Below are 26733 nucleotides of genomic sequence, written 5' to 3'. Positions count from 1 at the left end.
TTTGCCAGCTAGCTCAGAGGTCACTAGAAACTTTCTCGAATAAGCGAGGAGGAGTTTAACCTCCCTGGATAGACAAGAAGGGATTAGCTTCTGACAACCATAAAACATGACAACTTTGCTCTCCCTGATTAAGAGTATATCTCTAGAGTCGTTTGAAAACAAAAGACAGCTATTTCACTCAGTCAAAGGTGCGTACTTAGTTTAACCAGATTGCAGAGAAAAGAGAGACGGGCGTTTTCAATAAAAGGTATTATTTATTGAGCAGTCTCCTTCCTCATACAAGAGAAATGAATTGCTACAATTGCAATACTTATAGTAAAGTAAAGTGCGTACAGTAAAAGCAGGATTATAAAATAATACTGTAAAAGCATTGATATGGTTTCTTAGCCATATGATAGTTTAAAATAGATAAAATATATACATACTGATATACATTGACTAATCGTACTCAACTGGTGCTTCTAAATATGCCTACCCCGGTGTACCTGACCTAAGCCTAATACGTGGGAAGGAGTAAGTAAGTAGCAGTTTAAGTTAAGTTTGTTTTGCCAAGAATCTGACTCAAGAATTCTCTGTAAGGGTTTAGTCAGCTCAGTACCTGGGTAATAGAAGGCAGGAGGGCTGGTATCTCTCTCCCAGGACTCGATATCCCAGTCACCCGCAAGGGTAGGCTGGAAACGCCGGAGATGGATTTTCTCGGCAGGAGAAAAGACAGCGTCTTTCTCAGCGCGTCAAAAGGGAGGGGCAGCGTCCATGGGCTCTCGCATCAGCTGGGCTCCCGGGCAAGTAGATAGCTGCTCCAGATTCACCACCACCGTGTCTTTGCTTAAGGCAGCGTTGGTATATTTATACCTGAAAGGTGCCGGGTTTGACGTAAGGCTGGACATAAGACGTCAATAAAGATGTCACTAAGAACTGGTCGTTCTTACAGTGCTTTACAGGAGTTCTCGGACGAAATCAAAACAAAGGCAATGGGGACTTCCCAGGTTGCTGAAGGCTTGGTTTCTTTAGAGAACTCGGTGTGCTTTCTAGGGGGCTGGAGGAGTAGGCTTGCTTAATGTGATAGCATGTGCTACGACTGAATTATGAATAGGGTTTTTATGCCGTTGTAGGGATATTATTGATTTATAACCGGACAAGGGCGTAAAATAGAAATATCGATTCGGGTCCCTAGATAAACACACTACACTATGTTTACCTTCCTGGCGCTGTAGAGTGCTGGATGGCCCCTGGATGTGTCATAAAGTCGCGGTTCAGGCTCCGGCTCTCACTCCTGGTCTCTCACGGCCGCAGCGTTGGGAGTTCGCAGCCGTGGAGCTGAGGCAGGGCCGCAGAGCGGCAGCCCGCGGTCTCCTGCGAGGAAGCGCCGGCAGAGTCAGCACAAGCAGGAGCGGCCCGATTCAAGGCAAGGCGGCGGCTGGTGTGCCGGGTATAGGTGTGTTCTTCACTTCTGCTGCTATTCCTTCAGACGTTTTCACTGCAGCAGAGCTCCCGGCCGACGGGGGGTGTGTAGCTGCTTGTGTTGGAGCCAGAGAAGAGGAAAGTGACGGAGGTACTGTAGCGCTCGCGAGCAGCAACAAGGGGGACAGACGCCGGTTCGGCTCAGTGGCTGTGGCAGGAGGAGAGGAAAGCAAAAGCCCAAAATTGCTTAGCGGGAAGAAACAAGCTAAACAAGCTAAGGGCAAGCCCAAACGAGGTAGGGGCAGAGGAGGTGAGAACAGCTACTCTTCCCAAGTTCCATCAATAGAAGGTGACAGTGAGACCCATAAGGGGGTTCCTGCAAGGGGTGCAGAAAGCAGGGCTGAGTCAGTTGAGGCAGTTGAAAAGGGGAGTTTAAGGCAGGGAGTAGGCTTTAAAAAACCCCACAGAGAAATAAGACCACCGCGCATTACTCTCTCCCTGAGCTCATTTTTCAAAGTACTACCTCAGGTTTTAAACATTCAATCAAACTATCAAGAGTCTCCCTCTGACATAGCACCCTCTGGGCTTCTAGATTCGAGCTGCCAGTCGCCTACTAAGAAGACCTCTAATACGGTGGTGTCATCTTTGTTCCGAGTAGGTTCTCCTGTAGATAGATCTGGTATCTCTGCCCAAATGGCAGAGGTAGCTGAATTAACCTGCCTCCAGCAGCCACAGGAGAATTGTGTGCCTGATGTTATAACACCCCCAGCTCTAGTCGAGGCTTCCACATATGTTCTCGATCTTGATCGAACTGAGATAGGCGAGATACCCAATGTATCTATAGCTCATACATTAGCTAATTTTGTACCAGAAGCTGGTGGCTCTATGAGCAGGGGTGACATCGGTTTAGCCTGCTCCTCAATCGAGTCTTTATTAGTCTCCTTGAAAGCAGACATAAGGAAGGGATTTTCGGTCTCAGCTGAAAACCAAAATGAGATAAGGGCTGCCTGTGACGTCTTGGGAAAAAAGTTGGATCGGCTAAATGAAAGGACTGAGTCATTGGAAGGATCCGTCGAGGAGCTTAAGGCGAATTTGGGATCTGCCGAATTAAAAATACAATCTCTTCGAAAAGAGGGGGATGAGTTCCGCGAGAGGGTTGAGTCCTTGGAGAACCACTCAAGGAGAAACAACCTCCGGCTCTTGAAGGTTCCAGAAGGGAAAGAGGGGAGTGATATTAAAACCTATGTGGTGAGCCTTTTAAAAGACGCATTAAATCTGGAGGAGACGGCGGACATACTGGATAAGGACATCCAAAGGATACATAGGGACCCTTTCCGTCTAAAGCCTGGTAGGATCAAGCCCCGAAAATTTTTGATAAACGTCCTTACGTACACACTTAAGGAAAAAAATCCTAAATCTTGCCCTAAAGGCTAAATCGCTAAAAGGCCCGGACTTCCAGTTTGATATTCGCTCAGACCTATCAAAGACCACGTTGGATCGGCAGTGGGAGCTGGGGCAAAGGATGGAAAAATTCAGAGCCTTGGGTGCGACGGTACAGATGAGATTTCCTGCTTTCCTTAGAGTCATGTTCAACAATAAGATGCATAATCTTAGATCACCTCTTGAGGCAGACAAGATGTTGGAGTCATTGAGGGACCTCACACAGGGGCAGGAAATTCGATGGGGTTGTAAGCTGAATTAGTGGTCCTTTTCCTCATCAGTTGGGAACTTAGAGGTTAAAAAAAAAAATGGGGAATATAAAAATAAAAAAATATAAATAAAAACAAAATCATTTTGAAAACGAAGTATTAATATACTCTCCTCTGAAGGTAAAAAACTAAGGAGCTAAAAAGGTACAAACAAGCACTTATAAATAAAAATTAAAAAAAATAAAAAAAGGAGAGAGAGAGTCTAGAAAAAGAGAAGGCAGACATAAAAGGTAATAGGGCTTAAGGGCACTGATGGTGTTTTATATAAAAATACAGGGAGAGTGAAAACATTCATGCACTACTTATGACACAGTTCGGCAGTGGGGGGGGGGAGGAGGAGGTAGGGTTGGTAGAGGATGCAGAAAACTGGCAATTCATCAGGCCAGTGTAAGTAGGGATGGGTTTTCCAGGGGGTGGTTATCACTGAGGGTGGTAGGGTTAAAATTGAAAAATTTCCTCATAGGCCAGAATCCTCGTTTTATTTTAAAGAGAACTAACAAGACCAGTGTATTTTTAGTCAAAGGAAATCAGGATAATAGAACTTCAGGGTGCTTAGATGGGTTAGTGAGGTGGGATGTGATGGGATGACACAGTTACTTATTCTATCCTGGAATGTCAATGGCCTGCGCACGAGGGGTAGAAGAACGAAGATCTTTCAAAATCTAAGAGACTCCCCTGCGCAGGTCATTGTCATTCAGGAGTCACATCTTCTCAAAGTAGAAACAATAGAGATTTTAAGAAAAGAAAAGTGGATAGACATCTTTCTGGGCACAGATCAATCGGCGAATATTAGGGGAGTCCTAGTCATTTTTTAAAAGCAGGCCAAAGCTCAAATAGTAGAGTATAGGGAGGATAAGAGCGGTAGGTGGCTTTTGGTATGGGTTGTGCTGGATAGCTCTCCATATACCTTGGTTGGGTATTATGGCCCAAACCAGGATGACCCATCCTACATGAACACTATCTGTGACCACCTGCTAGCCTTTCATGACCCCATAATTTGGGCTGGCGATTTTAACATGGTCTTAAATCCAAAATTGGACAAGTCTGCAAGCTCTAGAGCCTGTGCTTTTTCGAAATCTAGGCAGGTACTGTCAACAATAATGTCACAAATAGGCCTGGCAGATGTTTGGAGGGAAAGGGCGGGAGATAAGTTAGTTGTGTCTGTTTCCGTAACTTTAAGTACAAACACCAATCTAGGATAAATTATGTGTTATTCAGTTACAGTCTTAAAGACCTAGTATTAGACATCAGTTTTCTCCCGTCACATCTTTCTGACCACTCGGCCATCTTATTCACTTTAAAAACAGACCAGCTTCACACCCATGCCTCTTGGTCCTTTGACCGTACTATTTTACTTGAAGAAGAAGAAATTACCTTTCTTCGATCAGAGACCAAGCACTTTTTGGAGGTAAATCTAGGTTCAGCCGATGCTCCGACCGTGTGGGACGCTCTAAAAGTGGTATGGAGGGGCTGTATTACTAGTCGCTCCTCTTATAGAAGGAAAAAATACAGAGAAAGCATTGAGAAGCTGGAGGCAGAAATGAAAGGCATCGAGAACAACTTAGGTGCCCATATTGGCTATGGGGAGGAGCAAAACAGACTTGTAGTATTAAAATCTGAACTGGATAACCTTTTACAGGCTAGGGTCGCCAGAAGGTGGGAAGCGAGTAAGAACTCTGACTTCGAGCTTGGTGAGGTGGCAGGGAAGATTCTGGCCTGGAAAACCAAAGCAGACCAAGCTCGGAACCATATTAGGGAGATCAGGGTGGAAGGGGAAGCAGCTTCTCGGCTTTCAAAGTCAGACATAGGTAGTGCGTTTCAGGATTTTTTCCAGGCCATCTATAAAGAGGATACTTGTGAAGATCCGGTGGCGAGAGATGCTTGGCTTAATAATATATCTATGCCAAGGCTTTCATGTGAGCAAAGTACGGCTCTGGTGACAGAGATCACAGTAGAAGAGATCAAGAAAGCAATAGGGCAAGGGAAGCGTGAGAAGGCAGCTGGCCCCGATGGTCTACCGGTGGAACTATATCGTGTGCTCATTGAGGAGGTTACCCCAGTTTTGGCCACTCTCTTCAACAGCATTCTTTTGGCAGGGACGGACCCCCCCAAAGTCTTGGAATGACGCCACGGTAGTTTTAATACCCAAACCTGGAAAAAATTTAAAGGAGTGTGGGTCATATTGCCCAATATCGCTCCTTAACAGCGACTATAAAATCTTCGCCGGTATTATGGCTAATAGGTTGGGGGGGGGGTTACTTCAATAATTCATGAGGATCAAAAGGGGTTTATAAAAGGCAGACATCTAGCAGACCTTACACACGATCTAGTCGGGCCATTGATATTGCCTCCACTTTCTCCCAAAGTCAATTGGGCCTATCTGTCAGTAGTCATGAGAATATTAAATTTGCCTAAGAGCTTTTGCCGAATGGTAGCTCTACTATTTAAAGCTTCAACTGCTAGGTTATCCGTAAATAACTCCCTGACAGAGCCTTTTAAAATTACAAGGGGAACAAGGCAGGGCTGCCCGCTCTCCCCACTTCTCTTTAATCTCTATATTGAGCCGTTTGCTCAGACTCTTAGAGATGAGGCTGATATCTTACCTTTTAGTTTTGGAGGGTGGGAAAAGCGAGTAGCTTTATATGCTGACAATATTCTTGTAATGACATCTGACTTGGACCTTGCTTTCCCAAGGGTGATTAAGAGGGCGGAGGAGTTCGGCAAAATTTCCGGTTACGAGATAAATGCCAACAAAACGGAAATTATGGCCTGGAACATCAATATTACTCATCTGGACGTTGCTCCTTCTATGCGATATCTGGGTATTAGAATTTTCCAAGATATCAATAAAATCGCTGCCCAGATTCTTGATCGAGTACATAAAGAGTGCCAAAAAAATTAAAGGCACGGGCTCACCTCCCTCTTTCCATCTTGGGGAGGACAAACCTAATCAAGATGTCTATCTTGCCTAAATACACCTTTCTGTTTAATTCCATCCCCCTGGCTTTCGACTTCACTCAAATAGACAAATGTCAACGTGAGCTAAATTCCTTTGTTTGGAAATATGGAGCCACTAGACTGGCTTGGAAGAAGCTGAGGAGGAGGAGGGAAAAAGGAGGGCTAACACTACCAGACCTGCAGTATTACGCATAGGCGTTCCAGCTATCTTTTTCTAGAATGCTCTTAAAATCACCATCAGTTTCTTACGGAGGAGAGATGTTTAGAGCCATGCTAGAAGGTGCCGATCTTCCACCGGACGGCTTCCTCTTTAAGTTTGGGGACCAGAAATTCTTTAAAAAAGTAAAATTAAAAATACTTCAATCACTGGCTAGAAGCTGGGCTAAAATGAGAACGTGCACAGGGCTCAGCTACTTCTCAAACCTAGCACCTATGTGGGACTCACCAGGCACTCCACCATGTCTTAAAGACAGACTGGCTAGCCCAATAAAGGAGGCTGAAATCTTGCATTGGGGGATTTGCTGGCTAGCGTCTCAATGGTATCATGGGAAGAATTGCAGGAGAGAGTTGGGCCGGCTCTTTCGAGATTCAAACATATGCAACTGACCAGTTGGGCTCAGGCATTGGTTAGGAAGGGCATCCCCTTGGGAATTTCTAGTAATCTGGAAAATCAATTGATGACAAGACCAGGGGGAGGCAAGGAGGTTTCCTGCTGGTACTGGGCGATCCTGGAAGAGATAGACGGAGATTTCAAACTTGCCGAGGAATTATGGGGAGGAGAGGTTGGTGCTAATTGCGAGCAGATGTGGTTGGATTCCTTTAGCCTATTATACGAGAATGTGAAGCCAGCATGGCTGAGGCGAAACCATCTTTCCACTTTACATCGAGCATATTTCTCCCCACAAAAACTGGCAAAGTTTCTTCCTGGGAAAAAATGCAACAAATGTAACCTGTTAGAGGCATCCGATGTGCATATGTTTAAGGACTGCCCTGCTATCAGTCAGGTTTGGGAAGAAGTGAAGGATGCCCTGAGTTCCATACTTAAGATCCCACTGTGTATTACACTCCCTTTAATTATCTTTGGGATTAACGAAAAAATCTCTGGGCAAGACAGATCTGTCCTCTTTTTTGCAATCCTCTTGGCAAGAAGACAGATATGCAGGTTCTGGGTGGATACTATACCCCTACGTACTCTGGGTGGTTGACGTCCCTATACGAAGTTTCAAAGACTGACCTGGCTAGATCTGGCAGTAAGAAAAAGCGTGCTTTTTGGGACTTATTGGTAAAATGGACCTAAGATGAGGCCCGAAAGGAAAGGAGGGAGGCTTCCCCAGGGAGGGACATTTTATCACACGATGAAAATAAAACAAAAAAAACGCACATGGGTGGGGAGCAAAATAGGGAAAAAAATACTGAAAAAATATCCTCAAAAATGTAAGAAGGAAAATAAAAGGAGATATCAGGGCTGGATGAATCCAACAGCTGGTAAACACGGAATGGCAAGGAAAGGAATGAGGAAAAAATGGGGAAAACCGTGAACATTTTAACCTGGAATGTTAATGGGCTTATATTACCAAGTAGAAGACGAAGAATCTTGGAATATCTGAGGCTGGCGGACAGTGAGATCATAATTTTGCAGGAAACTCACCTGTTAAAAAAGGAATGGGAAGATATTATAAGAAAATTATATTGGGTAGATAGCTACGCATGTACTGACCAGGAATGCGTTGTAAAAGGAATCGCCATACTTTTCAAGAAATCTGTAAAAGCCAAAATAGAGCAGACAGAGGTGGACAAAAAGGGCAGATGGGCTATTGCTAAAGTAAGAATCTACAATAAACCATACATCATAGCAGGCTACTATGGGCCTAATTTAGATGACCCCTCCCCTTTACAGAACATGTTTACCCAATTGTTGTCATTCAATTCCCCAGTTATACTTGGAGGCGACTTTAATTTAATTCCCGATCCCAAGTCAGATCGTCGACCCCCAACGAAACAAGTAAACTTACCCAAAATGAGGGAATGGCTGGGAATTTATAAGAGAGACTTGGGGTTGATGGATGCATGGAAGAAGAAAGGTGATAAAAGGTATCCCTTCGCATTCAAAAATAAAAGGTTAAACATACAATCCAGAATTGATTACTTCCTGATGGATAAAACACTAATTGACAAAACAAACAAAATTAATCATTTGCCAGCATTACTCTCAGACCATTCAGCCGTTCTACTACAAATTCACCTGGGCGGGGGATATGAGGCAGGGAGATGGACTGTAGACCGTTGTATTCTTAATGACCCACAAATCATAGAAACACTTAAAGTAGATACAGTTGAGTATTTTGAGAAAAACAGGGAGGAAACATCACCGCAGGTTAGATGGGATGCTTACAAAGCAATCATAAGGGGGAAAATACTCAGTTTATCGGCACATAAATCAAAGAAATCAAAACAAGAAATCGAAATGCTGGAAACCAAGATCCAAAACCTAGAGCATTTAATAGAAGTGGAACTTGACCCAGAAATAAAACGAGAACTGGTGGCGGATAAGGAAATTGAAGGGGAAAGGCTAACAGGGGTATTAGAGAACAAAGTAAGAGAGAGATGGGAAGCAAGCAAACTAGCTAACTATGAATATGGTGAGGGATGTAGCAGACTCCTAGCGTGGAAAACTAAGACAGAAGCCAACAGGAACAAGATATTAAACATCCTCCCCCAAGACGGATCTGACTTAAGCTCGGAGGAATCAGTAATAAAGAAAGAGTTTACTGAATTTTTCTCTTCATTATACACGGAAGAGATATTTCCTTCAAGTGATGATCTAAATGGGTACTTAGACAATCTAGAACTCCCTGAGATAACAAATATAGAAAAAGAGAGGTTGAATGCCCAGATTACCAGGGAGGAGGTAGTTGATATATTGAAAGATCTAAAGAGAGGGAAAGCAGCTGGACCAGACGCGCTTCCTAATGAGTTTTACATCAAATTATGGGAGGATCTGGCCTCCCCTCTCACGAACCTATTAAATGAAATCTATATAGAGGGGGGGAAACTTCCTGAATCCTGGAACGATGCGACAATAAGCATCCGGCTAAAATCAGGTAAGGACCCAGTAAAATGCGAATCCTAACGACCGATAAGCCTATTGAACTGTGATTATAAGATCTTCACTAATATTTTAGCGAAAAGGCTAGGAAAAATCGCGGGTAACCTGATAAATAAAGATCAGAAAGAGTTCGTAAGAGGCAGGCATCTGCAAGACTTAACACAAGAACTCATTATGTCCATAGATATTGCCACAAGCGAAAATATCCCATTAACTATAATAACTGTAGACGCAGCTAAGGCGTTCGATAGAGTGAATTGGATATTTTTGAACGCAACCTTAAAGAAATACAATCTAGGAAAAAACTTTCAGGGGGCAGTTAAAGAGCTATATCGAGCCCCAAAAGCTAAGGTCTTAATCAACGGTAACCTTTTAAGAGAGTATTTTAATAAATAGAGGGACCAGACAGGGGTGCCCCTTATCCCCAATTCTATTCAATCTATACATCGAGCCCCTGGCAACCAAGCTCAGAGCTCATAAAGAAATAGCCCCGTTTATATACCATGCATGGGGAAAAAAATAGCATTGTACGCGGATGACCTGATGATATTCACTAGCAATTATGCAGGCTCTTACAATGCAATCGAGTCATCTTTAAAAGAGTTTGGGAAGATATCAGGTTACCAAGTAAATATAGCAAAAACAGAAATTATGAGTTGGAACACTCAAGTAAATAGCAGCTTTTCCAGGGGAAAAAATAAAATATCTGGGAATAGAACTGATTAAAAATATAGAAAAGGTACCCTGTACAAATTTGGATAAAACAATGGCAGAGGTAAGAAGACTGTTAAAAACGTGGGGAGGTCTTCCCCTAACTTTCCTGGGTAGATCTAATTTAATTAAAATGTCGATCTTACCAAAATTCACATTCCTGTTTAGTGCAATACCCTTAGAATTTAAGAGGGAATCTTTGAAAAAAATACAAGGGGAGTTAGCGAGTTTTATTTGGGCGGCCAAAAGCACAAGAATAGCCTGGAACAAATTATGAAGATGTAAGGCAGAAGGAGGAATTGCTAGTCCTGACCTATTTGAATACTATAGGGCCTTTCAATTCAAACATACAAGGATCCTATTAAGCAACTATGATATATAGCCAGAACATCTCAAAGCAATGACGGAAAACACTGGGCATTACCTATTTAAATTCGGGCATCCAAAGTACTTCAAAAAAATCAAATTGAAGACGTTAAGATCGGCGGCAAAACTTTGGTATCAGATAAGGAGCACTTTGAACATACAGTATTATAGTGAGTTTGCTCCAATTTGGGACTCTCCGGGAACCCCAGATTGCCTCAAGGATAATTTGGCTAAACCTCTGAAAACAGCAGGCATCCAAGTTTGGGGCCAACTTATGGTGGATAACAAAATAATTGACTGGGAAACCTTATCAAAGAAAACAAATGCATCTCTTTCAAAATTTAAGTTTTACCAACTCACTAGCTGGGCAAAAACAATTAAAGAGAAAAACACTGGAAACAAGACAATTGAAACAAAGATAATAAAGAACTCCCAAAAGAAAAAAGAAATAGCATCATGGTATTGGGCTCTTATTACAGCAGGGGAGGAGAACTTCCTAATTCCAGAGGCGACCTGGGGGAAAGAACTGCCGTCGCTGGATCTTCAAAACATGTGGCAAGTATCTATGGATAAATGCTGGGCAATTGTGAAATCTGCTGCTCTAAGGAGAAATCACCTCTTTACTATTCACAGAGCCTACTGGACACCAAAGAGGTTATCCAAATTCAGTGGTCCAAATATGAAAGCATGTCCCAAATGTGGACTAGCAGGTGCGGATGATGTACAGATGTTCTGGCAGTGCCCCCAGATCGATGGTTTCTGGCAGGAAGTGAGAAAAATCACAGAAACTGTATTGAAGAGGCCAATATCTGTAAGTATGGATCTTGTTATTTTTGGGATTAATAGTCAAGACGGGGCGAATTTTTTAACACTTGAGGAACAGAATCTTTTGTTTATACTGATATTATTAGCTCGCAGGGAAATATGCATTAAATGGATAAAACAGGTCGCCCCAACACACTTGGAATGGGTGGCCTCTATAAACAAGATAAATAAATGGGACAGAAAAGGCAGACCCAGTAGGAAATACAATTTTTGGGAGCTCTGGGAAGGTTCACAATATGTAAATTAATAGGTCACTTGGAACATTACATGTTAAGCTTGCACATTTCCAATGATTATGCAATGGAGAAAGAAAAACAAGATACACAAACATCATGCTTGTGTGAGTGGCCAGGGTGGTCAGCTCCCCCAGTTCGATCTTGAAAGTGTTAAGGAGATAAGGGGACTCCACTCTGAAAACCACGAAGCCAAGCCATATCACCCAAGGGCCGTATAGGAACAGAATTCAGAGAAGCGGGTCCCTGATAACTCCAGTAACACACTATTGCAGAATGAGGATAAAAAAATGTTTTTAAAAAAAAATGGAGCTAGGATTTCCGTTTTTTTTTTTTTCCCCCCGGGTCCTATGATTATGCCTACTTTTTGCTCCAATGACCTAAAGTAATGGTTCTTCCTGGCGAAATTGAGGTCCTATTGGTTGCAACATACCTTGATGGAGTATAGTAGGACGCCCACCTTGTGCTGGTTTTCCCTCTTCCGCCAGAAAGACATCTGTGTCTCGGTCTGAGTGCTAACTTGTCAATCTTTGGCCACGGATACATAGACACACAATGGTGGTCGGTGGTTTTCCTCACACGGGGGTAATGACAAATGAGGACAACAAAATAAAATAACTATGCGGATCTGTTACCAATGAAGTCCCGCCCTAAAGAAATATGGGGGCCATTAGTGGCTTACCTCCTGGAGCAGAGTGCAACCAATGAGGAAGAGCAGAGGGAGGAGGGGGACCCAACAGAGAGTGGAGGGAGGTAAGATAGCCTGAACTGATCGCACTGCAGTTTACACTGCAGTTTACATGGGTACAAAGGGGGGAGGCCGGGGAGAAGGATGTGCTATGTAACCAAGGGAAGGTATGAATACACAGCAGAATATAAGATTGTGAATGATCTCTTAATGTGATGGGTGCAGGACCTTACAGAGGGGGTGGGAGGGGCTGACTGTTTCCGAGATATTATAATGTACCAAATGTTGTAATATTGGATATGCCATAGTGTGCAGGGGGGGAGGGAGTTACAGAGTTGGGGAGGGGGAGAGTTAGAAGTGTTGCCTTGGGAAGAATGCAAACTAAGATAGCGACTAGGTTTGTAACAGGAATGTACTGTGGATCAAAATGCATATTCTATTGTACCATGCAATTTTTCAATAAAGGTTTTGGAAACTTAAAAAAAAAAATGTTCTAGAGGTTCTATTATGCTTTTATTTTAATATTATCCAAATGCGTTCTTTTTCATTCTTATTCCCATCATTTTCATTCCTCAATCCATGTAATATATTCTTACTGGAGTAAATATGTGATGTAATGATTAATGTTTAGTATTTTACAATGTATATTGACACCTTTATTCTTTCAATAAAACCTTTTCTGAACTTAAAAAAAATGTAAATGTTTAGGCTCAACTCACATGACCCATCACAAGGAACTAACATGCCCTATCACAAGCAACTTTAAGCAAATGTTTAGGCACAACTCATATGGCTCATCACAAGCAACTGTAAGGAAATACCTAAGCCCAACTCCATCATGGTGTAACCCAAAATAGCATACAAAATACTATTATAAGAAGTCAAGCATGGCCAAAATTAAATACACTTAGGCAGTTAATAATCTTAGCACAAAACATTTTCAACCACATATCCAGCATGGCAAAAAAACATACGCAAACAGTCACTCAAGAATAAAATCCATAAAATCTCAGACACACACAGATATCAAAAACTACGCATGCAGGAAATCCCGACTAGTAAAGAAAATACTCTTAGGCAGTAAATGAAGCATGGCATAAATAAAAATACTCGGGCAGACATATACTAGCATCAATACATTCAACATGGCTTTACAACAAATTCAAAGATAAGATCAAAATGTCCCGGTGAGAGACCTTTCGCCCAAAATTATTCTCAGCAACAGATAAGCAGTTTGAGGGCGTGGCTTAGCCAGCCCTTGTTATAAATTCATGCATGGTAAGGGCAAGTCATGCTAAAGGTTATCTCAGACCCCTGCCCCAAGTCTCCTAACTGGTCCCTTGCGCCCTCCGATCTCCAGCCCTCAGATCGTTTTTTTTTTTTTTTTAATATCCCTCCCCAGTTCCCCCTGTGGAACCCCCCCCCACACATTCAGCCCCCAATCCTTCTAAGAAACACCCCTTCCCTGTTCTAAACCCTAAAAATAGACCCCTGCATGATTCTTCCACCCCCAAACCCTTCTAAGAAATCCCCCACCCGAATCCCCCACCCCCAAACCCTTTGAACAAATACCCCACCCCTGCCCTGAACCCTAAAAAAAGGACCTCTGTGTGATTCCCCCTCCCCAAAATCTTTCTAACAAATACCCCTCCCCTGATCTAAATCCTAGAAATAGCCCCCTGCGTGACCCAACCCCAGGCCTTTATTTAGTAAAATATTAATTTATCTATAAAGTAAAATCCCCCTTACCTCTCCACAACGTCTCCTCTCCAAGTTCTTCTGAGGCGTGGTGCACGTTGTAAAGAGGAAGCGAAATGGTCTTTCCATTTCCTCTAACGATGCTGATACCCTCCACCACCCTTACCACACCCTCCCCATCCTCCTACGGCAGACCCAGGACCTGCTTACCGTCAGAAGACTCCTCAAGACCTGGCTATTCGATCAGTAGCAGCCCCCCCCAGCACCTTGAGACCCTCACGGGTAAGTAGTGCGCTTTACAAATGTTCTGATTAATTGATTCTCACACATGCTTTTACTACGTTTCTTATTGTAAAGGCATGCGTGATTAAGGCTGTGCATGGTATTGGTGTTTACCCATCACACACATACCTTTACCATACATACCTTTACAACTTAATTTGTTGTAAAGGTATGCGTGGTAAAGGCTATGCATGGTAACCACGCATGCGTTGTAACGCATGCATGGTTAAGGTTATTTATGGAAACAGTTGTAGTGGCTGTTTCCCCCCCCTGAACACTAGCAACCTTGCAGCACCATCACACATCCGAGAAGTGGTGGGGAACCGGACGCTGAGCGCCCGAGCGTGCATGCCCCCCTCCCCGGCCGTGGCACTGGAACAGTGCGAGAGGTTGCCCTGAGAGACAGCGCAACACATAGTGATCCAGGGTGACTGTGTGCCCCCTGATGAAGTTTCGACTCCCGGTCTCCCCCCCCTCGGAAGGAATGGAAAGAGGATGTAACCTTGGCCCACAGCCTACATGACTGAGAGGCCCTTGGTTGTGACTGGTGGATGAGCCAGAACCCGTGGGCTCAGTGACATCGCATGGGGCTGGGGTACTGTCTCCCTGACCTCGCCCCTGCCGGCCTGCAGGCGAGAGCATCCTCCTGGCTCAGCCCAAATCAGAGGTAGCCGGCCTGTGGTTGGTGCTGGTGGGATACAGGTGCGAGACACCGGCCTTCCCCGGAGAACAGATGAGACGAGATCCCAAGTTGAGAGGTGGTGCAGATGGGGAATTATGCTGCACAGGGAGAGACTGGGCCTTCCTGCATGCCTGTGAACTGAAGGACACTACGAGGGACCACCGCTGAGCTCTGTTTCACTTTCCCCCGTGGGGCCACAGCAGAAGGTTGCTGCTATGACTGGGGCACCGAGAAAGAACCTCACTTGGCAACTGCATGCCACAGGTGCTGCATCAGGACTGAGATCCCTGCACAGGCCCACTCCTTTTCTTGTCACCACTGGGGGGATCACTGCCGGACCGAGGTGCCCCCGTAGTGCCCCCTCCCCCCCCAATAAAACTGGGTTGGTCTGCATGAGCTTCCTAACAAGCTCACTAGAACTGCTGTGGTACCCTGCCATTCTAGGATGCCAGCTGTAGGCCCCGTCCATACATCTTGGCCCATTCTCGTTCTGCTTGGTCTAGGCCCCCCTGGCTAGCGCAGGCCCTCGCTTGGACGTGAGGTGAGGCCTTGATGGACTATGCCCCGCTTGCTCAGTCTGGCGCAGGGGCTGCCCCCTTTTTATTCGACTCAGTACCTGCCCTAAACCCCCTTTTTGCTGGCCGCAAGGGCTCAGGCAAGAGATATGGGGAGGCTGGGATCTGCCACCGTGGCCTGCCCCCGGCCCCAGCAGACCCACTTGCTAAGAAAACTGACCCCCGAACAAGAGGAGAGCGGATTGACCCACACCATGTCAGAGAGGCTGGACAGGGTCCTGGCAGCCATTGAACATTCCCACCATGGAAAATCGATTCAATACCTTGCTGACGACTTCACGCTCCTCCGGGACGATTAGCACAAGCTTGCTGACTGGGTTACAGATGGTAAGAAAACCCTGGCTACTATGCAACCGTTCCATCATCAAAGACTTGCAGACAAGAGAATTACAACTGGAGAACAGGGAAGAGGACTTGGAGGGACGCTCACGGAGGAGCAACATTCGCCTCCTGCAGGGTGTTGAGGGGTCAGATCCCCTCACTTACCTGGACTCCTGATTTAGATGCTTGACTCCAGCTTCTGACCTCATTGCCTTTTACTCCCTGGAGAGGGTGCACAGTGTCCCAGTGAGGCGCCCGCCCTCGGCTTCCCACCTGTGTACCATGCTGATCAAATTGCTTCACTTTAGGGTTGGAGATGCTATACTCCGTGCAGCAAGGCAGGCTGGAAGACAAGACTGTCATGTTGATTCCCAATTACACACATGCACCGTTCAGCACCAACGGTCTTTCCTCCTGAACGTTCAACGCTGTCTCCACCAACAAGGGGTGCAATACTATCTGCTATTCCCTGCCTGCCTCGAGATAATCTCTGGTGCCACCACAGTGTTCTTCACGGACCCTAGGGAATCATTGGACTGGGCAGAGCAACATGGGGGTTACCAAATGACAGACCTTTATGACTGCACGGCGAGCGACCGCGACCAGCCAGGCAGAAGCCGGTAGAAAGAGATTGGGTAGAGCCAGGCAGGAACCCCCTCCCAGGTCTCGTCAGCCAGCTTCCCCAACCTGGTGCAGATCGTTGTGGACTGCCGGAGCCATCCAGGCCGCAGCAAATTTTAGTCCCCATCCTGTTGTCAGAGATGACGAAAAGGTTCCACTTTTGTTCTCTTCTGAGGAAGAATCTCTCCACTCTGATCAGACCAGTGTCAGCTCACAACTCCCGCTGAAAGTAACTCCCTAGACAGTGTACACTCTCATCTAACCACATGTCTGGAAGCCCCTGCCTTGAACAGCCGCTTGTCGTCACTCTGATACTGGGCGATTTTCGCCATGGCCGGCAATGATACCATTGACTTTGATGGGCTCCTAGATGCACTGTTGGTACAGACAGTGCTTTCTATCTTCTCTCCCCCACAATACGCTCACAATACGCTAAGGCGTATTGCATCTGTTTAGCTTGGGCAAATCGCTAGTTGCGATAGGCTCCCAGTATTGGAATTCTTTCCCTACCCAGATACAGATGTTTTCTCCTACCATCTCTTCCCTCATCATCCTATCATGTAGGGGGGTGGATAACACATGGCATTTGAGACATGGGAAGAGATTCCGCGCTGCAGGTGCATCACACCACAAGCTTACACCACCGTAAACTACTTATGGCTTCCACCTCTGACATCCGATACCTTACCCTCAACATCTGTGGCATGCACTCAGCCAGAAATCTCTATCATGTTTATTCCTACATCGAGAGGCAGAAGTCACAGGTAGTCTTTCTGCAGGATACACACATTACAGAGACTGAACTAGACCGTTGCATAGGTGCCGGGGAGGTATACTAGGCGCCATCACATATTCAGCGTACACACGGGACGCATTGGTATGGGTTCGACCCTGAGTCCCCTATCAAGAAACCAACAGAACAGAGCGGGGGACAAAGACGGGTGTTATGTCCTCTTGGAGGGTGGATTGGACAGCCGACCTGCCCTCTTGGGCAGTATCTATACTCTCAACATTGACCGGAGAGCATTCTGGGATGCCATCTCAGCAACACTTGCTCACAAAACAGCGTCACCGTGGATCCTGAGAGGTGTTTTTAATTGCATATTGGACCTAGCATTGGATCGGTCACATCCCTTGCTACCTCGGTCCCCCCCACATACACAGGCAGAATGCTTCCGAGCCTGGGTACACCACTGGGCCCTTACGGACATGTAGAGCTCACATCGCCCCACGTCCCAGCTCTACTCCTTCCACTTAGTCCCACATAATTTCTATGCACGCCTTGACCGCTTTCTCTGCTTCCTGAAATTGGTACCCATACTTCCGCACGCAGACTATCTAGGCAGGATAATCTCTGATCACGATGCACACATTATGGATCTTAAGTGGGCGCCTCCCCTGCCCCCTATACCTGCCTAGAGGCTGCTGTGGGACTGCCTCGGAAACCAGGTTTTCCAGAGGGAGCAGGAGAACTGTATCAGGCAATAGTTCATGGAGAACCACAATACAGCACCCACCAGAATGCGGGAGTGGGGTCCTTATAAAGTGGTTGTCCTGGGAACATGCATCCAGCTGATAGCTGGAGTCTGTTGGACCCTTAAGAGAGATATAGTTGGAGCTGAACGCACCCTGGCAGACCTTAGGCAGCAGAAGCTGCCCTGCCTTTACCTTGCAGCTAGCAGACTCCACGCTAGCCCATGCAGCCCTTCTGGAGTACCTGCGTTGCTATAATTTCATAGCCTCCACTGCCAAAAGGCATCAGGAGGGAGATAGACCCGGCTAACTTTTGGCTTGGCTCGCCCTGTCACTGAAGTTATGAGGATCAACGGAGGCACAGTTCGAGGTCAGGCTGACATTCTACGATCCTTCTATGAATACTAATCGGCTGTCTATAGCGCACCGCGGGACTTACTAGTGGAGTGTCCAGACAGCTTTCTGGCCGGTATCATGGTTCCCCAGAACCCAGCCTTCACGAAAACTGCTTTGAATGCGGACATCACAAGCACAGATACCCTAGGAGTACTATCACACTTTTTCATCTCTATTATCGCCCAGGTTGACTGTAATGTACGGAGCAGCGCTGAGAGGTGCCGAACCTCCTCACTCCCTGCAAGAGTCTTGTCTCCAACCCTGAGCCAAATAAAGACCCCAGGCTAATACTTGCTATACTTGGGGCTGACTACAACATTTTAGGCAAGATTCTAGCTGCCTGCTACGCTCAGATCCTCCTGAGTTTAGCACACTCTGACCAGAACGGCTTAGCCCCGGGTCGAAGCAACTCTCAGAACCTTCGTAGTCTCTTCCACGGGCAAGATCAAATACAAGGAAGGTTCCCGCGAGCGACATGCCTTATCCTAGATTTAGAGAATATGTTTGACACCCTGACCTGGCGCTACTTGTTCGCTGTGTTTGCTCGCCTGAGGGTGGGAACTGAACTTTTAGCTTATACCAAGCTATTGAACACCAGCCCAGTATCTTGAGTCCGCCTGGGTTGCCTTGTCTCATCCCTCTCTTGGTGCCCTGTGGGATGCGCCAGGGTTGCCCACCTTCCCCCTTATTATTTACTCTCACTATGGAGCCACTCGCCATACGATTGCGAGGAGAGGGCTGGGATTGGGGCATCCCGCTAGCAGATAAGACTCATGCAGTGACTCTATCCATGGACGACTTAGTCCAACTCGGGGAAATACCTCGGGAGGTGTACCTGGGCACCACCCTCCTCAACTGACAGAGTCAGGGGCCCTGATATTTGGGGGCCTGTCTTTATCATTCTACCCTCGATCTCTACGAGGGAAACATCTGCAAGGCCCTAATGGGCATTCGGTCTCTAATACAATTCTGGCATACCCTACCCTTGGCCCCCATTGGCAGGATTGCCCTAGCGAAGATGGTGGCTCTACTGAGCCTACTTTACCACTTTGTGAACCTCCCAGTTATCCTCGAGGAGTGAAGGGTCAGTCCATGTCTCTGCAGCTGCAACGTTACTTCCGAAACACACAATTTGAGTGTTCCTGCTGTCAGGCCACAGATGCCGCACTCATGCATATGCTATTGTCATGCCTAGCCCTCCAGGACTATTGCTGCACCATACATGCCGCATTCTAGGAGGTCACGGGACTCCAGATATAACCACGTAGGAGGCATGTTCCCTTGGCATTTTCAAGGGGAAAAAGCAGGACAAAGTGTGGATGCGGTTCACAGCCCTTGCATTATTACTGGCCAAGCACACTATTACACTCCACTGGCGCTCACCAGCAGCTCTTCGGAGAGAGGCCTGGAGAGGTGTGTTTTGTGACTGGGGCACTGCAGAGGAAGAATCCCTTTGCTACGAGGTAGCCCAACAAATCAGCCAGAGGCCTATATCCCTGAAGTCGGCCGCTCTCCTCATGCGTTTCCGGCAACTGGGCAGCATCAACTAATTGTCCCAGTGACTCCCTGGTACATGCCGAACGTCAGACCGGTACCCCTGCCTCCCCTTCCCGAAATGGGCCCACCCTAGTGCGATAACAGATGTCAATCCTCCCCTTCCCTCCTTCGCGAAGCCCGTTCTCAGAACCACTCACACCGCCAACGCAATCACCTGTTAGCATGTCCGCCACCCCCACCAGCCTATTTGCCCACTGTTTATTATGCCCCTCATGACATCAACCACATCTGAGGCCAGAGGTAGACACCAACCTCCTGGTTACAAACTGACTCAATACAACACACAACACTAGATTACACATGTTATGCCCTCAATATGTAACTGTCTGCTGCCTCCCTTCTTTCCTCTATTCATATGCATTAAACCTTGATGGATCATGCACTGCTTGATGTGGTCGCTCCGTTTTTCTATTAAACCCTAATAAAAATGATGTATAAAAAAAGGCCCCACCTTTTCATATGTAAACCAATTAACCTAAAGAATTTCGGGATCTTGCTTAACCATGGCCTCTGTAATGTTATAGAGGTTAACATGAAGCCTCTACTTGCCAAGCTTCGATAAGAAATGGAACAATGGTCCGCTCTTAACATAGCTCTATGGGGAAGGGGCAAGCTAGTAAAATGAATGTAGCACCCAGAGTCAACTACATATTTCCAACGCTCTCTATAATGATACTAAACAAACATACTCACAGACCACTCCCACATGAACAAATTGTTTTTCTGGGGGGGAAAAAAATGTGGTTGAAATGTTATATGCCAGCACAGAATGCGAGGGCCTCAGATTGATGCATCCAGAAATGTCCTGGCTATTTTGCCAACTGGCACAACTATGTTACTTTTTCCATACTATTAGAAAAACCAAGAATGGTTTCTTTTAAAGACAAATTGATGGGTAAACCTGGGCACTTACGCACTTTACTCAAGGGATAAATAAAAACTAGTCAAAACCCACCTTGTTTTTGGGGCACATCTCATGGGTGACAGAGGCACACCACTTGTTGAAGGAACAAGAAGATCTAAATGAGGGTGCTCCATTATGTCACTAAGATAGACCGACTGCTGACTGTCTCATCAGTACTGCCTTACTACAACCTTGGTCCCACAGCCTTTTACCCTTCTGAAGTACCATCGAGCATTCACCTACAGACATGGGGTACTTAAATGGTAACAGTTTTGGGGCTGTATACAATCCTAATTGATTCTACTTTTCATCTTCAAGGCAAACTCAGTTTAAAGATTGGTGGTCCACTGATTACTCCTAGAATACACAGATGATAACTCGTTGGAACTCTTACTGCATCACAATACACATATAAGGCATGTCAGATTAAAGTTGAACACTAAAAAATCATACATAGGTGCTATATATCCCAGATGAATGCAGGGGATGATCTCTGGCAACTCATCCTGGTGGAAATGTCATCGTAAATGCAGTGATATCATCCACATAGTGTGGGAATGCCAGAAATGAAGGCTCTATTTGGAAGGTATATGGACAGAAATGAGACCCCTGTCTGGGATAAAAGGGAATTTAGTGGACTAAGCACTAATGCTTCATGATTTGTCACTATGCCCAGAGATTACCCCTCAGTCTGGGGGCTGGTTGACCACAGCTTTAGCAGCCACTAAAATACGTGTTCTCCATTTTTGGAAAACTGACACTTAACTAAATGTTGGGATATTTCTTATAGGAATGTTTTTAATGACATCTAAGAGCGAGTAATGTAAATACCTGAAGACAATCTATATATTTTTGACAATATTTGGAGCAATGGTCTTCGAACACAAGGATGCTTGCCAAGCTTTAAGAGTGGATACCTTAAGCAGATTAATGGATGGATAGTGTTTTTAATTGTTTAAGAGGGGATTAAGGGCTTCTTGCTAATCATACCTACCGCCAGTCCCCACATTGCCTATTTTGAATTTAGTAACTAATGGTACTAAACTTGTTGTGCCATTATTAATATTCAGAGCATAGTTTCAGATGAGACAGGTTCTACTAACCCTTTTTATGTTCTACTGTTAATACTTTAAAGGAAAGGGAAGGAAGGGAGGTATAAATGGGCGGGGAGTAGCGGGTGCATGGTTTTTCTGAACATTGCCATTTATTGCTCTTTATAACATAAGCATACGATTCCCGAACTGAGTCCAAGCACACGTGTTTCTTATTGGTTCCCTTAACAGGCATCGGAAGTTGTTCTCAGAATGTTTGACTATTTCTATACACACTTGCCGTCAAAACAGTGGCTGCACCAGCGCGTACACCATGGGCGGTGTCGCCCCACTACTTTAAATGCTCCTAGATGAAAAATAAAATGGTAATAGATATTATTACCATATTATTTTCCATTGACTCTGCAAATCCCTGTCCCAAGCGGAGTCTCACGATGGGGCCACAGCCACTGCTGATGGGCAGAAGTAGAGAAGAGTGATGGTCTGGGCACTTTAAAGTAAGCATGTGTCTTTGGCCGGCCGTCTTGAGATGACCAACCAGACATGCGCACTTTAAACCTCTCAACCTGGCTATCTTGTACAGCTGGGTTGAGAACGAGCAAAGGCCTCCAGTGCTCTCTGGAGCACTCAGAGAGCCTGCTCTATCCAATCCTGACACTGCTTTCATGCTGGTTGAAAGCAGCGCCAGGATTGGTTAGGGGAGTTGCTGGGCCCGAGGAGAGAAGAACACCGAGACTCAGCGAGGAGTGCAGCAAGGTAAGTGTGTTGAATTTAATTTTTTTAAGATGTATTTTATGATTATCATGCCCTTAAATCGCTGACATACATTACATTACCGTTTTAAAGTTAAAAATGTTAACTTTAAAAAGATAATGTAATGCATGTCGGCATGAATTTAGTTTATATATTTCTGCCCCTACTAGACGCCCCCCTCCGCTCCATAGCTGGCAGCCGCCGCTGGCGTACACAAAATTGTTGACAACTAGTTGCTTCACGCTTATGCTTTGATACTCCATATAAAATGTATAGCAAAAAAAACTGCATTAATTGTGTCGTGTCCTTCTTAGATCCCACATAATCATCGACACACATAGTAGAACTGACAAATTCACTGTTACAATACCAGAGCAGATCTCAGGCCCGCCTGTACCACAGCTAACTCTTCTCACAAAAGACACAGTGGAACTACACTCTCCAGCCTAACATTTAGGTACACCTGTAACTGCTTTCAACAACAGTTTCAGCGCTTTTAGAACCAAACAAAACCTACTAACACACACCTAGAAAGGAGTCAACAAATAGGTAATCAGAAACGACAGAAATGTCCTCATGGTTTACACAATTAGTAAAAACAATGTTGCAGATTGTTTGCCTGTGTGTATGCCAGGAGAAAGTATCTTACCTTGAAGATGCTTTGGCACAAGAGAGGATATCAGCCATCTTCCAGGCTGGCTGACAGTCATGTTTGCTGTGGTCGATGCCCCTGCAACAAGGCCTACGACTGCAACTTTGTGAGTATTCCTTTCCAGGACCTGGCCATTAAAATGGATGGAGAACAGCTCTGGCTTGGAGCTCATTCCAAGGAAATGCCAGCTGATGTTGTCATAAGCGCACACTTCAGCATCTATAGAACAAAAGGCACATTTTTTTCAATAACAGATGACAGCACAGGGTAGCACCATAATTGAGATTAAACAATAAATGATGACAAAGTTAAAAACTACATTAAATTTGCAAAATATTCATTGTTTAGTTGTACATATCATGGAAAAGGATTCCTTTCAGACATGCAATCGAAGAAATAAAAATAAGCATATATTTTACAAATACATGTTTTAGCTGGCACTGGGCAACATCATAAACAATGGTGATAGGAAGTCATGGCATTCAGATATCACAGTTATCTTCTTCTAAAAGCTACATGGATCCAAAACATTTCATAGCCCTCATAATTGTCTACTTATCAATGAAAATATGTGAAACATAGAACTCTGAAAACATCCAATAGCACCGCAGTGAGCTAGACTACTGGAGATATGCTCATTCTGGCCACCTATGCCTTAGTAACCCTAAAAATTAAACTGTGTGGCATGTTAGTCCTAGAAGGGAGGGGGCAGTTTTAGGCACCGAATGCCTATTAAGTGAGGAGTCAGTTTCAAGAAAATTGACGGTTCTAGTCTGCAGTTAATTCTCTAGCTAGAGAGTGATAGTACTGCCATACTAGTGTAAGCAGTGCTTCATTCAAGTCGGTGGTTTCCGGTGCTTGGCATCGGCACTAAGGGCCTTATAAGAATGTCCATTCGGAAAAGGGACCTCTTGACTACAAGTCGGTGGTCCCGCACTCTGAATAAGGATGCGACCGCCACCACGGCGGTCACAATGCCTAATTTTTTTATGTATTGTGGCGGATGCTGCGGGCGCCCACCGCAGTGCATGCAATATGCCTGAAACATATCCCTATATAATAGCAAACAATGGTTCTGTCGTGTGTAGCTATTTCTTTGTAAATGAAAACAATCATATGAACAATACATCAACTGATGGCGCAGAATTACAGACGTAATTAAACATTTAATCACAGTCAAGCAAAGAGAAAATGATTTGCTTGAATTTAGACATTTTTAAATAGAAATTTTAATTTAATGCAATAATTTCCATGTGAAAAGGCTGTCTAATAACACAATCAATGAAAACGGTGCAAGTGCTAAATATTTACAGTGACAAGGTAAGTAAAGTGCAGATGTGACATAATCAGTGTATTTCACAGAAAAGTGACAAAGTAGATGAATAGAAAAATATTTACAAGTTGCGAATATTAAAGCAGTGTCCAATTTCACAAAATAGAACAAATGTCTCAGGCGTTGAACTACAATTTTTTTGAAAGCGATGAGACCTAATAGGGATTGGACTGTGAATAACCATCAACGTTTTGACCCTATTGGAAGCACTAAGGGGAAGGAGTCAGTGCAGGTCTTCTTCAGGACGTAATGTAAGTCAGACAGCCTTGAGTCAGATGGAGCCCTCTCTGGAGAGCCGGAGGGGCTGTGATGATTATAGTTCCTCACGATCAGTTAATTGGAGCCCCAATTAAAATAGATATGTTTACTTGAGAACATGCAACTGGTTAGCACAATTTGGCAATGTTTCTAACAGTGTTCGGGCCTCTTAATTGTGGCAATCCGCGATGACATTAATTGCATGGAGTGCTTTAAGAAAGTGAAACTTGTGAGCACGGTGTGGCTTACTGTTGCTAACAGTGTCTCCAATGTCCACAATCTCATTAGTCGCAGGGACTTGCTCCTGTCTTGTAACCAGACGGCCATCGGGATACAAGACAAGAGCAAATCCCTGCGACTAATGAGATTGTGGACTGCTTTAAAATACACAGCAACTTTTATTGGCTGCAACAAATCAAATACAGTATAAGGCACTCCACGTAATTAATCTTATTGCGGTTTGCTACAATTAAGATGCCCCAACATTGGAGACACTGTTAGCAACAGTAAGCCAAACCGTGCTCACAAGTTTCACTTCCTTAAGGCACGCCATGCACTTAATGTCATCGCAGATTGCCACAATTAAGAGGCCCGAACACTGGAGCCACTCAGGTTCTCCAGAGAGGGCTCCATCTGACTCAAGGCTGTCTGACTTACATTACGTCCTGAAAAAGACCTGCACTGACTCCTTCCCATTAGTGCTTCCAATAGGGTCGAAACCTCAATGGTTATTCACAGTCCAATCCTGGCAGTTGGGACCCCCACGCATTCATTAAGTAAGCCCTAGGGGATGGGGTCCCCGGGGCAGAAATTGGCCGCATGGCCCACTTCCTGTTTTTTGTGGTGGGTTTTTATTAAAAAAGGGGATCAGGCCCTTGGGAATGAGGTCCCCACAGCCCCTCTTCTAAAAAAATTAATTTAAAAAAAGCCAGCATCTCACTGGGGGCTCAGCCCCCTCCCTAAACCACTCTGCAAACGAGACCCCTGGCACGTTGTAAATTGGCAGATTAAGTCCCCTTGAATACTAAGGGTCCCTGGGGGGCAACTAGCCCACTAGGTACCTCCAGTGAGCGCCGCAGAGCTGCTTTGCAGAGAGGTGGTAGAGGCCACATCCACTTTCCACACCACTCTGCAAACGCTGCTCTTGGCACACTGCTGGTGGGCAGGGGAGGTCCACTTGTGTCATGAGGACCTCAGGAAACAAGTGGACTTCATCCTCTGAGCAGCAGTGCGCCAGAAGCCGTTGCAGCGTGGTGTAAAAAGGGGCATGGCCTCAGAACAACTCTCTGCAATGCAGCTCTGTGGCGCTTACAGGTGGAACCTCGAGGGCTAGTTGGCCCCCAGGGGCCCTCAGGATTTAAGTGGACTTAATAGGGACATTATAGTTAGAAATTAGCATTTAAGAAACCTTAGAAATTCACTGAAAAAACATAGGTATCAGGGACGTTATAGTTAGAAATTAGAATTTAAAAAACCTTAGAAATTCACTGAAAAACCATAGGTTTCAGGGACGTTATAGTTAGAAATTAGACTTTACAATACCATAGAAATTCACTGAAAAAAACACAGGTTTCAGGGACATTATAGTTAGTTGGACATTTAACTTATACAAAACCAGACAAATTCAGCCGTTATAGTTAGTAGAGCTAACTATAATGCACTCCTGATGACATCACATACTACATCACTCATGACATGGTTAGTGACATCACTGATTACATCACTGATAACATTTAAAATGACATCACTGATAACATTATCCATGTGATAATCTGATGCACCTCCTCACACCCTAATAAAACCTATGATACACCCACTTTAAAATACAGACTACCAATATTAAAACCATAGACAGACCAATAGCAGTTAGTACATACCCGCTCAGTGATTCCTAGGTCAACACACACACATCCACTCAATCACCCATACAGAAACTCTTCAATACAGCACTATCATATGCACTCATACACCTATACAAACACTCACACATCACCACTCAACCATAGACTTACTCACACACCTACTCAGTCATGCAAAAAATTAATCACACCCATTTACTCACCTATACAGTTATACACAGACCACCTCACTTATTTATACAAATACTAACAAATACTTACTCTCTTATACAATCGCTGATACAAGCACACACTCATCCATACAGCCACTCTCACAATCA

The 26733-nt window shown here is 44.9% G+C and overlaps 1 protein-coding gene across 1 annotated transcript in view; it reads right to left on the bottom strand.

Annotated features, from left to right (window-relative positions):
• F5 (coagulation factor V) overlaps positions 1-26733 on the bottom strand; it is a 711267-nt gene that overhangs the window by 505683 nt on the left and 178851 nt on the right. Inside the window, exon 6 of the mRNA XM_078658317.1 lies at positions 22961-23182. Within this exon, the coding sequence (XP_078514443.1) occupies positions 22961-23182 (222 nt within the window). The remainder of the gene's footprint in view (positions 1-22960; positions 23183-26733) is intronic.

The sequence above is a fragment of the Lissotriton helveticus genome, chromosome 8, assembly GCF_964261635.1.
Source record: "Lissotriton helveticus chromosome 8, aLisHel1.1, whole genome shotgun sequence".
NCBI lineage: Eukaryota > Metazoa > Chordata > Amphibia > Caudata > Salamandridae > Lissotriton > Lissotriton helveticus.
The sequence above is the reverse complement of the archived record's forward strand: the minus strand, read 5'-3'. Positions and strand labels throughout refer to the sequence as shown.